At 43.4% G+C, this 15,762-nt stretch overlaps 1 protein-coding gene across 3 annotated transcripts in view; it reads right to left on the bottom strand.

Moving 5' to 3' along the window:
• TSC22D2 (TSC22 domain family member 2) overlaps positions 1 to 15,223 on the bottom strand; it is a 30,189-nt gene extending 14,966 nt beyond the window's left edge. The window contains exon 1 of one of the 3 annotated variants that reach the window (XM_074590162.1): positions 12,886 to 15,223. In XM_074590162.1, coding sequence (XP_074446263.1) covers positions 12,886 to 14,879 — 1,994 coding nt within the window. In that variant the 5' untranslated portion in view covers positions 14,880 to 15,223. The remainder of the gene's footprint in view (positions 1 to 12,885) is intronic. The other 2 variants (XM_074590160.1, XM_074590161.1) reach the window with 2 other exon arrangements.
• Positions 15,224 to 15,762: the final 539 nt, after the last annotated feature.

Genomic DNA, 15,762 nt, shown 5'->3' with positions numbered 1-15,762 from the left:
TGACATTATAAAATTAGTAGAGGTTTTAATGCCACCTTGCATGACATTCTTGTAAGTAAGAACACAGCTTATACAAAGCAGGTCCACCATTGACAACTACTCTGTGCATGTGGCTTTCCAATGGTTCAGTGGAAGGATGCATCAAACAGAGCTCTCCAGGGGTCTCCTCCGAGGGTGCTATAGGATACTGTAATCCAATGACTTGGGCAGTGGAGTACAGACTATCTTTATACCTGCAGATGATCTGCAAGCACTCTGGACAGCAGGAATAGAATTCAGGAAGATCTTGCCCAATTGGAGCAATGGTCTGAAATAAAAAGGATGCAATTCAATAAGGATAAGCAGGAAGTACCATCCTCTGGTAGCAATAATCAGCTGCACAAGTACAAAACATGGAATGAGTAGCTGACTGCAATTCCACAGAAGAGAATCTAAAAAGAAGTTAAAAAATAGAAATCTTGCAAAGGTGTCAAACTTGCAATACTCCTTGTACATGGGAGGTACACATACTAACGAAGTCTCATTTTCTTCTGCCCTTCCGAGCTCTGAACTTAGATTTTACGGCCAGTTTTGAATACCAACTCTCCAGAAGAATCTAAGCCTACTGAAGTCCACGTAAGACCACTAGAAGGCATGTCATATTCTGTTTTTTTTTCCCCAGTAATCAGAATCACTAAGTACGAAAATTAAGCATTTAAAAGAGATGAAAGAGGCATTTACAGGCTTCACATAGTTCAAAGTATCTGCAAAGGAGAAGAAAACTTGTTCTCACACCTGTTAGGTATAAGCACAGCACAAACATTTAATTGTAGCAAAGAAAGTTTAAGCTACACATCAGAATTGTTCTCCCAACAAACAGCAAGGAATAGAAAAGACTTCTTACAGAAGTGTTGGGATTCCCATACTCATCATTCGAGAAGAGATCAAGCCACCATTTGTCCAAAAGATTTCGGGCCCTTCAGTCTCCAGATCAGCCCATATGCCCATCTTTCATAATTCTTTGAGAATTCAAGACATTGCTAGCAAGAACTTTAAAGCAGAAGTTTGGCCTTTGAATAGGATCAATTCCTGTAGGAACCAAATTTAGCTGTGAAATAAAGTAGAAAGAAGTAAAGAAAGAGGATAGTTTATACTTTGAAATCAAACTGCCTTTCTGTTCAGCTGTAAAGTTCACATCTTTTTTTTTGGTGGAAAGTGAGAAATGACCATTCTAGAACAAACTACTTCTTAGCTGCAGACAAAGCTCACATTGAAGCACCAAGTTTAAGATTAGAAAATATCACTAAAGCATCCATTATTTTTGTGTTCTTAGTCTTAGAAGTAAGGTCATTAATCATATAGTGATGCACCAACAGGACTGGGAATTCATCAGCAACCTTCTAGTGCCCTGTCCTTCGCGCAGAAAGCTACAGGAGCCTGACAATATGCCTGTAAATGAAACTACTTTTCAGCCACGTTTATCAAAGAAAAGGTGCCAGCATGTTACTCGTGTATCTACATTATTTCTGCAGTGCCAAAAGTGAACTAACCACTTTGAGAAAAAAGCGACTCAAAAATAGGCTAAAGATGAAGTCAGCAAATAGAAGTATTTAGCCTTTATGTAACATCAGAATTATTATTTAACAATCAAGAGATCTGATGGTAAGCACACAGTCTGAACTTACTTAAGAGAACTATCAGCATATACGGATGTGTTTTCACTATGGTAATCAACAAGGCTTAAAAAAAAAAAAGCCTGAGCAATCAACTGCCCAATTTGATGTGCACCAAAGGACAACAAATTAACCCCTCCTATGCATTATTAGCCAGCAACATTTCAAACCCAAGTTAGTTTTTAGTTATGTCTTACTGATCACCAATAAAAGCCTATGTTTAACTAGGTTACTAGCCATGACCTCCAGTGAAGACTAATTACAGTTGGCCCCCAAATTAAAACACTTGTGGTGGTTTACTTAGCAAACCCCCTGAACCAGGGGTTTTGCAATCCCTCAATCATAGCTTATCAGGAAACTCTCAGTAAAGTTTGTGGCATTTCAAGATTATTTTTACACTAGTAACAGAATTCTTTCTCCATCCCTCTTCTTTTAAAAGATGTGTCACTTTATTTATATCGTCCTCTATTTAAATTAACTGCAAATCTGAATCAGCTTTATTTCATAAGACTCTACCTACAAAACAGAGTAACTGGAGTACAAAGCTTTGTAGGAGAGAATTGACAGACTAAATGCAGGGAAGTCGATGTGGAATTAAGAAAAAAAAATATATATCTCAAGATTAAAGCTTTTAAGTTTTGCGTTTAATTACATATTCTGTTCACTTAGAAATAACACCCAGATCATCATTAGCAAGACAATGCCAGTGGCACCAGCACTCAGTTTCAGCTGCTTTCAAACCAACTACACACTCCCCCCAACACTTTCAGGAACAGTGAAAATCACCTTCAGGTAACTTTACTGACATCACCTGGAATAAGACAGAAAAGTCTGACACCAGCAGCTCCGTTTCAACTAGCTGCATCTCTAACTCCTGATGTTTGGATTTCAAGTATTAGAAGAGAAAGAACTAGACTTCGCTACTAGAGTTGCATCCTCCTTTTCCAAAAAGCAGAGCAGTAGCCCATACTTTCTTTGCCTTGCTCTCAAAAGTGGATTTTGGAAAATCATTTTCTGCACTGACTAGAATTCTTTAAGGAGGAGTGAATGAGAGATGACTGGCTCAAGCGCACAGGGTAAGCAAGTCCAGCAGAGGCATTTCGCTGATGACGGGCTTGCTTTGTTGCGATGCTGGCATCAGCTCTCCCCTGCTCTGGGGCTTGGCTCTCTGAAAAGACCAATAACATTTTTCAGTCCCTATGAATGCTAGGGAAAAGAATAAAACCACAAAAAACAGCAATGAGAATACAGGATGGACAGAGCAGGTTAGATCAACATTAATAATGATCAGACCAGAGGGATGTAGCAAATAACCTGAGTATTTAGTGAGCAACATTTGGAAGCTTCAAAGAGCAGGCACGGGCATCACCACATGCCCTCACCTGAGGAGAATCACCATGCTCCTCAGTTACACAGGAGAGACGCCAACAATTTCTTGTCCTGTCCCAGCACTGAACAGCTGTAGAAAGCACTTTTATACTTGGTTCACCACCGCATTTTAAAAACATACTCAAAGCCTTTAACAGCCTTGTACCAAGTTAGAGCAGATGCACTACACCATTTCATACCACTACTGAACTGACAGTCCTGAGGTGATACTGATTTATGAGACAAAAGGTGATCTAGCTTCACTTCTACACTTCATTATTATCTGATAGAAATAGTAGCATGTTTTCTTTCCCCTTTTTTTTTTTTTGAAGGTTGACTGTTGACTATGAAAATCTGGTCTAAAAAAAAAAAAACCAAGAAGCATTTTGACACAATATTAAATTCAAACTCATTTAACACATTATAGTAATTTAGTATCAACAAGTCTTCTGGAAATACAGCGTTCCCAGCTGTAAAAATCAGGATAGTTTCTTCTATTATATACTCCAGAGAACAGCTAGTACAAAACATTCTTTAGCACAGGCATTTCATAAAGATTTGCTTTGCAGAAGCTAACCAGCCTAGACATTTCAGGTGGAGCTGCATCTAGTTATTCACTTAAGTCTACCAAATTTTGCTACCTAGTAATTCAAAACCTTCTCTGATGAACATCACTTTGTAGTTTCTGCCTTCTGAGTCTCTGGTAGACACTAAATCAGTACAGCACAGGAAGATGAAAAACTAGACATTTCCCTAGACTTTATTACACCCTTTGAGAGCATGAATCCGAGTTTCCATAAAGAAAGAATTAAGTTTATGTATACTGGCCAAAATTGGTGAGGCAAGTAGAATATCATATTTACTGTTCACAGAACGTTGGATCAATAAAACGGTGGCACCTTGCCTTAAGATGTAACTAAATAACAGCAGTCAGTAACAATGTTATTAATTAATTCAAATAAAATTACCTGTGTTAGGTAATAATCGTGCAGTATTTCTGAAGGAGCTTTGCTGAAGAGTTTAAATAGTAAATTCTGATATGACTATTTGATACTAATCATGGAAAGAACAATGCAAGTGCTCACCTTCTAAATTTCATTTACTTCTTTCTGATTTCAGCAGCTGCAACTCAAAACTGCAGGGTCCAATTCTCTCAGGCCCCAAAAACTGATCCCCAAACCCCAGGAGTCCTGCACTGTAGACCACCCTGTAGTCCGAACAGCTTTAAGGCCATTCAGGACTTGCTGATGATCTTTTCCATCCTCTATATCCTGACTTCCCACCTTCCAAAGCCAGGCTGGGTGCACTTGATTCACTCCTGACTAAGTACTTCTGTTCCAGATAGGTAACTAACGCTTCTGTGCTCTTCCTCCCTGCAGACAGCATCGTCACAGATACGCTCATTAAAACACCAACTGCTAATAAAGCAAGGATGTTTTTGTGAAGCCTGTCGTGGTTGTCAGTCAGGATGAATTTTAATTACATCATCTTACAGACTGCATAAGAACTACTCTGAGTGATTCTGTTCTCAAATCAAAATACATAACAAGTGTAAGATTTCTCATATTAATGACTTGTCTTCTCATTGGGTAAAATTAACCCTTAGCTCTTGTAGGGAGGATACAAGACAATGTAGTTCACATGATGCACAGCTTAGCTTCAAGGAAAAAAAAACACAGTAGATAACATCTTCAAAGAGAAACAACTATAGATTGGAAGTTGATAAACTTAATGACAATCCAGAAAGTCTTTGCTTGACCCATTCAGAGATTCTTGCCACTATTAACTAGCTTTCCAGAAAAGCCACAGAAAGGCCCACCATGTCTGGATGAATTAAGACAAGCTGAAAAAATAAAAGGAATTCTTGAAAATAATTCACATGGTCTCAACAAACATCTTGAACTTCACTTCACAAAGGACAGAGTCCTTCAGCATCTATTGTAATTTGCCAGTTAACATCACTATGCCACATTATTCTTTTGTAAACTATCCCATTTGAAATAGCAAGCTTGGAATGCATTTAAAAAGCAGACCCTAATGCACTGGAGGAAAGGAGGTTGTAAAAAACAACATAAAATCTGTAATTCTGAATTAAAAAGATCCACATTTCCTAGTGTTGCATTATACATACAAAAATCTGGAAGAGATGTCAAAACTTTTAAAAATACTGACTTTTACACAACTTGGCTGGTAAAGAAAAAGACATTTATTAACACGTATGGACATGCTATTGTAGAGGATTAGGCTCCTACTGCCTGCTCTGCCCACAACACTAGATTTGCTCAAACCTACTCATGAAAGAGAAGCTTCTTGTGATTATTGGTGAAAGTGGCCTTGCATGGTGGAACAGCTGGTGTGAGTAATCATTTTCAAAGAAAACAGCCCAAAAATGAGATTTTTTTCCCCCCACTAAGTTGCAGTACAGCAGTTACAGATATTTCAGTTACCTATGACACAAGTGGTTCCTTGTTTGTTGACAACAAAATATTTCAGTATCTCTGGTGAAAAAAGCAAGTGGAAGAAAACAGATTCGAACACACCCAGCCAAATCCCACCTGTCCTTATTTATGTGACATTGGTCAAGAAATAATCTCTTCACAAGCATTTTAAATGAAATATTTAGCTTTTTAAAAAAGGTATTAGAACCTAGACCATGTATGGCATGGTTTATTACATAGTGTATTATAAACTTATTTGTCTGCCTTTCCACACCATTTACAGGTTCCTTACAACTCTTGAAGTTTCCTGCCACTCTGCACCCAGCTAAAGTTCTAACTAAAGCACTGTCAGTATGAGAGCTCACCACTTGGCTTAAAGAAACAGTATTTTTAAAAAGACATTTGTAGGGTTGGCTCAAGGTATTTATGGTCTTTGCATCCGCCAAACAGTGTTCTACATAGGAGACATTCCCAGGAGCTGTCATCTACGCCCTTACAAAAATAACTGAAATAACTTGACAGAGGAGCAAGCGTGGGTTTTTTTAACCCTCATTTTTGACCACCCCATCCTCCAATAAACCAGACAAGTTAAACTTGCTCTAGACAGATACAAAATTTTCAGATACTTCACTGAAACCAGTATCTCATTGCTTATCCATTCTACACTTCCCCATTACCACCTCACACACATACCATGCTCATTCCCTCACAGAAATGAAAGGGCCAGCACTGTGCCCTTGCTGCAGAGAAGGTGAACGGTGTCTGGGCTGCATTAGGCAGAGCATGGCCAGCGGGGCGAGGGAGGGACCCTTCCCCTCTGCTCAGCGCTGCTGAGGCCACACCTGCAGGACTGTGTCCAGTGCTGGGCTCCCCAGTATGAGAGACAGGGACGTACTGGGGGGAGTCCAGCAAAGGGCCACAAGGACGACAAAGGGACAAAAAAAGCATCTCTCCTGTGAGGAAACACCTGAGAGAGCTGGGGCTGCTCAGCCTGGGGAGGAGAAGGCTCAGGGGGATCCCATCAATGTGCATGAACCCCTGCAGGGAGGGGGCAAAGAGGACAGAGCCAGGCTCTTCCCAGTGGTGGCCACTGACAGGACCAGAGGCCACAGGCACACAGTGACACACGGGAGGGTCCCTCTGGACATCAGGAAACACTTTGTCACTGTGAGGGGGACCGAGCACAGGCACAGGTTGCCCAGGGAGGTGGTGGAGCCTCCATCCTTGGAGACAAACTCACCTGAACGTGGTCCTGGGCAACCAGCTCTGGGTGGCCCTGCTTGAGCAGGGGGTTGGACCAGATGGTCCCCAGAGGTTCCTTCCAACCAGTCTGCAACTCTGTGACTGGTTTCTGCTATTGATGTAGATCCCTATTTCAGTTTGTAATCTTTAATGAGTACTGGACAAACACACCAGTTGTCACTGTGACAGATAACTGACACCTCTCTACGGTTCTGATTAATATTTCTACTTTCTCTCTGCACTGTTAAAAGCATTCAAGCAGGCTATTGCAACACAAATGCATTACTCCTAGCTTCAAAGGGAGAATAGAGGTATATAAAAAACCTCTTGTAACAATTTCATTTTGCATGACAAAAAAAAATAAAGACAAGCATCCAGCTGTCCTTCATGTGTCTGAGTAACTCACCTGCCCTGCATGAGTAAAAATAGATTATCCCATAATGCAAAGAATTTACTACCACTCAATACACATTTGTATTTATAAAGCATGGAGTTCAAAGATAGAGGAATTTTCAAGAAGAGGAATGAAGATACAACCTTACACTGCACTTCAAGTGACCTTTTATGTCTGGAGGGCCTTCTCAGAAGACAGTAGCTTTAGCAGTTACTATAAATACTTCTATCTTTACACTTCGTCAAATATAGGAATAAAAACCTGTGGCTGACAATCTACATTTATCTACCAGAACTAAACCAGTTGTACTTCAGCAAGAGAGTCTCACAGAAGTTTCTTATGGAATCTTTGCTCACACACAAAAAGCACAAACAAGGCTTGCATTTTCCGTGAGCAACGGAAGCTGCTTATCACCAGCTTTAAAACTGAAAAAATAATATATAGCCTCAACATGCAACTGGTCAATATTCAAATATCCAGTACAGTAACAGAGAAAAATTCCTTTTTACTATAGTGTCACCTGAAGTCATAAAAGATTACCAGCACCTCCTGTAAAAATGCACAGCCTGAGAGAAATTTCAGCTCTTCAGTAGTTCGATAGCAGTTCAGTAGTCCTGTCTGCTCAAAAAAGCTAAATACTTGAATATTCAGCTTTTAACAAGAAGTTTTAGAAAAAAGCTACCATGAAACATATGCTGTTATTTCTCCCATACAAGACAGCATTCAGAAACAAGCTGACTATGGAACACTTGCACTCTTCTACGGGGGAGCAGAAAAACTTCATCCACAGCAGCCGAGCAGAATACTTAGGAGTTTGAGGTACAGAGAACCATTTATGTCAGAGCTGGTACACTACAGTCTTTAAAACAAATTGAACTGTTTCACTTTGAATTTCTTTCCTCCTTTAAACAACTGTACCATCTGAAATACTTACAGCTCATTAATTTTAAGAATGTATTGACTCCTCCTTAACGAAGGCATTTGAATGTTTAAACTGGGAAACAGCTCTGTCAAACGAGCAATCACATCTTTCTGTTTAGATATCTTGTAACACTCAAAAACTGAATGCATGGCAGGATAGGTCTTCCATAATCTAGAAAATGGTGTGGTGCTGGAGTTACCTTATTTAATTTTTGTTGCAGAAAGTACAGCAAAAGTGAACACAACTAACTGGAGTTTTGTTTGCACTAACCATCATTTGATATCACGAACTACGATGTTCGCCTCGGAAGTCCTCTCTCAACCGTTTTTCAAATGCCGTAGGGCTGTCAAACTGCAGGGACCCATGACTTTGGAGCATGTCTGTCCATGTTTCATTCTCAGCTGCTTTTACAAACACTCATAAACACAATCCTTCAGGACAGCTGAAAACATTCAAGTCTGCAGCTGCAGTAGAGCTCAAATCTCTAGTAAGTTTACCAGCAAAGCGAAGAAAGGGACATTATTCAATAATAATGCAATTCAAGTATTGCTTTCTGGTACATATTTGCAGAATACTTCCCCTTTTTCTTCAGGAGTACAATAAAATATGCATCTAGGGCAATACGTAAGGAAATCCCTATCAAAGTTACTTGAATGCCCATGCCTAGTTTTGTCCTTGTATTTATGAATGTGGTCTCAAGAGCACAGTTTTATCAACAGTTAGTACACTATACAAATATGTGATTTAGCTGAGCTGAGAGATATATGCTGTGAAGAGGTCTGCACAATCAGGTTTTCAATAGTTTAGCCGCCGTAGCTGACAGTTCACAATTGCAGCTATTCATTAGCGTCCCTGGAATACAGCCTGCACAGTTCAAGCTGGTCAGCTATCTCTGGACAATGATCTATAGCCTGCTCCTTTTCCAACATGCCTAGTAATATTTTGCCCCAAAAGTCTGCCAAACATGTAGGAGGTTTGAACAAGCTTTCTCAGTAACATTCTTTTAACAGAGGCAACATATTTCTTTTCCCCCAAGAGCCAAAATAAAGTTATTAAGCCAGCTGGAATATTATGCTTGTCAACTACAAGTTTGTGTACACATGGGTATAAAGGCGAGTAGAGAAACTGATGTTCCCTGATCCTGAAATCCTGGCAGGTGCTCTAACTGCCCTCCATCCAAAATAATCCGTACTGCTGCTAAAGTCCAGCAAATGAAGAGTCGGGGCAATCTGGAGATCCAGTTCTACTTGTGTTTTTATAGTATTTGTCAGACTCCAAATTCAAAGTGGACTGCAATATTCACATCTGCCTCAGTAAGAGTACTATTTCCTCCATCCTCAAATACCATTGCAGTTTACTCTACTTGTAGCCACATTCAGAGAGGAAAAGAAAACAAAACTATGTTATGCTGTAGATCTTTTATAACTTCTACAGAACATATTTCTCTTTTTAAGAGCTTAGCAATTTAGACACGTCAACTGAAGAAAAAAAAAAACACAGCTTTGCTTTTTAAAGGAAGGTGTGACATGTCAAAGGCTTTTTTTTTTTTTTAAATTTTTTTGAACCACCTACCCATCCTCTCTTTCCCCCTAGATAAGATATCTTGATTAACTATTCATCGGGTCAATATAAGAAAACATGGTTTTGTCTAGACTACTGTAAAAACGTACTGGACTATCAGAACAGGAAATTAAAGATTTTCAGCAAGGTCTTGCCAAAAGGTCAGTTCTACATTTACAGATCTACATATCTATCTATATACCAGGCTATATAACCTTACACCTCCACCTCTATCTTAGACATAGTTTGATTTAGAACAGCAAACCATAAGATAGGAATAATAAAGACCTTTTTCAGGAAGATGGGAACTGACCCTTTTTTTTTATACCGGACCTCTGTCTCATACCTACTGTATTTCTCCCACCCTAAGTTATTTTACCTTTAAAACAGTTGTTCTTCATATTCAGAATGGTGAATGACTTACTAGATAAATCCAGGATATTTAGAGCTATACAGTATTCCTTGACGAATCACTATTTTAGAAGATGACTATGGGAGAATGATCTACACAAGCTCGTTAAGCTGCAAGTATGTACAAACATTTAAATATAACTGAAGGTGTCAGAAGACACGTAGATACCCGGGAAGCAGGGGGTCAACATGTAGGCAGGTATGTTACACATTAATATTAAGATAAAAGAGAAAAACGCTTTCTACAAATTTCTAGCTCTTATGATCACAAAGTAAACTCTCTAAACAAAACCAAGTTAACTTCCTGAACCTGCAGGCAGCCTGAAACAGTGACTCATGATGTGTGAACTCCCTTTGCGCCCTATTAGCTTTATCAGAGTGTCAACCCTCGGCCTATTAATGACACTTGAAGGTCTTCATTAACCATTTCACCACTGATTTCAGTAGATAAAGCAGCTGGGCATAAGCCCATGAGACTAGTTGTGCAATTTAAATGGCTGGAAAAAGGAAAAAAGCAGGAGCAAGAAGAGAACAGCAGACAAGCAGGAGACAGTTTTATAATAAAGCCTTCTCAATGAGTAAAGCAAATAAAAACAAAGGGGTAAAACAGCTTTAACAAGCTTTAGGTTTTTATTTTCTCCTTTCTCTGCCTGAAACCAACAGAAGTCAGGCTACTGTTTGAGGGGAGCAAAGAATAAACTTAGATCTACTAGCTCTGTATGTATCTCCTACTTTGTATGAGGTCTAGGCCTGTTTAAATTAAGCTTTTATTGCTTATCCGTATGGGTACTAAAGAAAGCTATTCCAAGCCGGGAGAGACCTTCACATACCATATAGCTCCTTGTTTAGTGTACCACTCCAGCAAATGACAAGGTTTTATCACCCAGTGCAGAAGCGGACAACTGAGAAGTACACATTTATTTTCAGATAACCACAAGTAAGTTTCTCTACTGAACATCACCATGTGGCACGTCAAAAAGAGCGCTCTGCTTTCCGAGTTCGTTCCTATTTCTTACTCATCATTCTTACAGCCAAGTTTCTGAAAATGTTTCTTTAGAAATGAACATATGAAGTAATGCTGCAAGGTGACTCAAGTTCAAAGGCAAAACTAAGAAAATAACTTTAAAAACCATTGTTCAGGGTAAGAGTACCAAGAACTGTCTCACTAGTGTGCGACACAAAGTTAGCAGCCTACAGCTTCAAATAAGTAGGACAAGTTTTTCCTTATCGTTATATAAAGTGATTCATTTGTCACAGATAATCATGTCTGTTACTACAATTTATATAAATATTAAGTTATTAGAAGCTCTCCAAAATGAATGCAAAATACACTCCTTCCTTTTTGACTCCTTAATCATCAAAATGATTAAACACAAGACAAGTCATCTTCTGATAATATACTGAGCTATGAAAAAAACCTACCAGCTTGAAATCTAACCTTATTTGCACAAAGAAGAGTCTGTCAGCTGGGTCAGCAATCCTCTTAAGGTAGGCACAACTGCTAGAAAATTTTAACTGTTTAACTTTTTCTTCTAAGTCCTTTACTGCTTTAATCAGAACTAGCACAACTCTCCAAAACACGGCTTTTGCTCGCATAAAGGCATTAGCAGAGTTACTATTTCAAACGCAGCATTACTCAAAGCTCCAGTGAGCCCAAAGCCTGCATTACTGCAGATTTAACTCTCCAAACCCTAATTTGTCTTTGAAGTACCTTCTCCATCCACTACACTCCAATGCCACATACGCAGCTGCTTTACTAAAAGGCACGCTGAGCAACACTGACTGTGTTATCTTAAAGTCTGATACTCTCCCAAGGTGAGGGAAGGCTTACAGGATAATTCATCACATCAGGCCTTCTTATAATGGTGTTACTCCTATTTCAGAAAATACAAATACATATAACTCACGTGTATTTCATTCCTCCAAATTGCAATAATCCCAACAGTAAACGTTAATGACATTAACTTAGAGCTCAAATGCTGCATTCCCTGAAAGTCTTCTCTCAAAGAAGTCAATTAAGAACAGTTTTAGCCATCACACTACCCTTCAGAGCAGTCTAATGAGTCTAAGGGAGTAGAGTCACAGGTCACATACCTGTGACCTCCCTCAGGCCCTTTGATGAGTCTGCTTATGCTACACACCTTTGTTTCAACTAATAGTTCCAAATTACCTTCCTACAAAGAAAACTCATGTAAGGTTATACTTTCCACTGTGTCTACATCTTTGCCCAAGTAAGTCATGTCGGGGTTTTTCCAATGCAAAGGACCATTACCCGTAGAGCTTTCACTACGTAAAGGCATACAAATTCATGTACAGAAGTAAGCACCTTTCTTACTAACTGACACTATAGACTGCAAACTCAACAGCAGGATAAAAATCAAGAATCTGTGTTTACAAGCCTTTAAGTTTTCCAAGATACCTCACCTGATGGCCCTGAGATAGTAACTACACTTCTATTTTGAATGACACTGCAATATAGTGGTGTGGATAAAGCCATTTTACCCTGGCTGTCAATCGAGTGTTTTACAATGCATTCAGGGGAAAGGAGAGAACATACTGAGCAACTGGGTGCTGCAGAAGGACAGTTTTCAGTCTTCGATTTGGAAGAGTTCTCATTATTTGTGCGTTAAGCAGCTTTCAGACTACTTTCTGTCCTGTTTTGTGAGAAAAATAATCACACTCACAGCCTGAGAGGAACAAGTACGGTTCTCGACTTGCCTGAACACTTTGCTATGTTTCCTACCCTTAGAAGATAAAAAAAAAAAAAGTAGCCCAGGTAAATTTCAATATAACTTTCTGAAAATATGAACTTAAAACAAACCCTTGACAATAACTTGAAAATTGATTTTTCTCCCCTTAAGAAAAGGTATTTTTATGGCATTATAAAATAATTCATACCTGTCTTCATCACCATCAACAGGAATAGATATGCCAAACACAGAGCTGGCAAGACTGTTCATAGGAGTACTTGCAGGTAACTGAAGAGGATTTGCTAGAGTGTCTGGAATGGGAGGCTTCACAAGAGGTTTATTTTCAGCTATAAGAGAAAGTGGTGGCTGAGGTAGGGGTTCCGATTTTCTTCTAGTATCATCAATCTGGCCTACTAAGGATTGAGCTTGAGTCTGAAACTGTCCAAGGTTTGACTGTGGCAGATTCGCAGGTACATTAGGTGTGCCTTGCATTAACGAGTGTCCGACATGCTGTGGCTGGACAACGCCGGTACTTCTGCTGACAGAAGTGTGGCTAGTCAGCTGGGACTGGACTAGCGTAACAGGGACATTTGGCATAGTAACAGAAGTGGTGGTAGACACACTAGGCACACTTGTACCGGGCACAACCGCAGGCACGTTCTGAACTCCAGAGACCACAGCATGGGGAGCACCAGGCATTCCGGACACTTGACTGCTTCCACCCATTTGATGCTGAGTCACAGATTTCTGTTGCACAACCCCTGTATGTCCAATGCCTTGCTGCACCACACCTCCTGGTTGCGGAACAGCAGTCTGACTAGCTTGTGTCTGGCCACTCTGCATTAATCCTGATCCCTGTCCGACCGCTTCGGCGGGCTGCGCTGACACCCCCATCACTGGCGCTCCCACAGGTGAGGGATTCTGGCCGGTCACCTGCCCCACAGGAAGGCTGGAAGCCACAGTACTTGGAACAGAGCCCGTAGCAGCCTGCTGAATAGCTCCTTGAGACTGCATAATTGTCATGTGCTGCATGTATTCGGTCTGACCAGAAGGTTGCGTCGGCAGTAGATGCACTGGTGGAATCTGGGACTGAGAATAAGCAAATTGTTGAGGCTGAGTCACTGGTATGTTTGCCTGCTGCACCTGCTGCTGTGCCACAGGAATGCTTGGCTGCCCTATTGTCACATTTGGAGGTGCCATGCCTTTCCCGTTGGGTCCAGCCTGTGCAACACCCTGCGTAGTTACCTGCGTCTGCGATTGCTGTGGCACCATCATTTGCTGATTTGTGACCGAAGCTCCAGAAAACATAGGCTGAGCAGTACTTTGAGGCATGGCCCCACCTACGGGTTGTTGCGGCTGCTGTTGTTGCCCAATGACAAAATTAGGTTGCTGTAGAGAGGACTGGTTCATTTTCTCTGTCTGGAGCAGCTGTGACACAGCAGTCAGGGAACTGTCAGCTATAGAATCGGGGCCATGGGCTGACGCTGGCACAGTTGAGACCACGATGGAACCTCCTGTGGCACCGAGGCCACTGTCTCTCTCTTGAGCAGCCTGCTCAAAGGTGCTGCTGTGCCTAATGCAATCTCCAGTCCTGCCCAGGACACCACTGCCATCTGAGTCCCGGTCATAATACTCCATACACGTCCATCGTCCTCGCCTGTAGGGCTCACCTGTACCATGGTCCAGCTTGATCACCCTGAAGCGGGAGCTGCATGCAGCAGCCACTGTCTGAGACATCGTCCCAGGAGCAGCAGATGCAGAAGGCCCTGTGGAGGGCAAGGCAGTTTGAGCACTGCTGCCTCCTGCCACGGCAGTGCCAGGGGCAGCAGCTGGCAGGGGCACAGAGGAGCTCTTGGGCACAGCCCCCCCATTGGGGGCCACAGCCGGCGGAGCCGCAGCTACCCCACCAACAGCCACAGCCAGCTGCCCGTCCAAAAGGAGGTTGGGAGAGACGCTGCCAGGAGTTTCGGCCTCGCCCACGTTGTTGAGAGTCTCCTCAGAGGAGCTCCGCTCGCCGACATCCTCAGGGCCGTAGTCGGTGGCTCGGGAAACATCAAAGATTTCAGAAGACACATCCTCGGTGCGGGACTCATCCGGGTCGTCCAGGCTCTCGGTGTCCTCGGTGATGCTGCTGGCCACCTGAGCCGTGGTCACGCTGGTGATCTGGAAGCAGCTCTTCTTCTTGGCCGGCATCTTGGACATGTTTCCTCCGCGGGGAGGGGCTCGGCCAGCCGGGGCGAAGCGAGCGCAGTGCCGGGGCGGGCTGTCACGGCGTGCCGGCCGGGCCCCCGGCGCTACCGCACATCCTCCGTCTGCTTCCTGCGGCGGGCGGGCGGGCCGCGGCGCTCTCGCTGGCGGGCAGCGGGCCGCGCGGGGGGCGGCGGGGCTCCTCCTCTTCCTCCCCGTCCGCAGCCCTCCTCCCGCCGCCGGGACGCGGGCCTCCTCCTCCTCCCCGCCGCAGCCCCCGCTCCGTACGCGGCGGGACCGGCCTCGGCGCGGGGCAGAAGCGGACCGAGGCCCCGCGGCGGCCGGGCAAGGCCTAAGCGGCCCCGTCTCCCCACCCACCCCCCCACCCCCCCCGCCCCGGCCCCGCCGCCCTGTCTCCGCGCTCTACCTGGAGACCAGCGCCAGGCGCATCCTGCTGGGAACCGGCCCGCGGGCGAGCCCCGCGGGTAAGCCCTTCCCGGGGAGGAGTTGGGGGGGGGACACGGAGGACCGGCGAGGAGGAGGAGGAAGAGAAGGAGGAGGTAGAGGGCGGCCCTCGGGCGGGCGGGCGGCCCCCGCTGCGCTGCGCCGGCCCCGGGAGCGCGGGCTCCGACTGCGGCTCCCCTCGCCCAAGATGGGGCTCAAGTTCTCCTGCGCTGCACCCTGGGAAGGGCGGCAGACACGCCCCTTCTTCCCCCCCACCACCCCGCCGCCGACGTCTGCGGCGTGATGACGTCACGCCCCGCCGGAGCTACGCGCGGCTTGGGGGGGAGGGGAGGGGAGGGCGGAGCGTTGCGGTGGCCGTTTGGAATGTGCCACGGCCCGCTGAGGCCCTCCTTCACACACACGCACTCCCCCCCCCCTCTCCCCGCCCGGCTTG

This window comes from Larus michahellis, chromosome 6 (assembly GCF_964199755.1).
Source record: "Larus michahellis chromosome 6, bLarMic1.1, whole genome shotgun sequence".
NCBI classification, from domain to species: domain Eukaryota; kingdom Metazoa; phylum Chordata; class Aves; order Charadriiformes; family Laridae; genus Larus; species Larus michahellis.
Note: the sequence above shows the minus strand (reverse complement) of the source record. Positions and strands in the feature narration are given on the sequence as shown.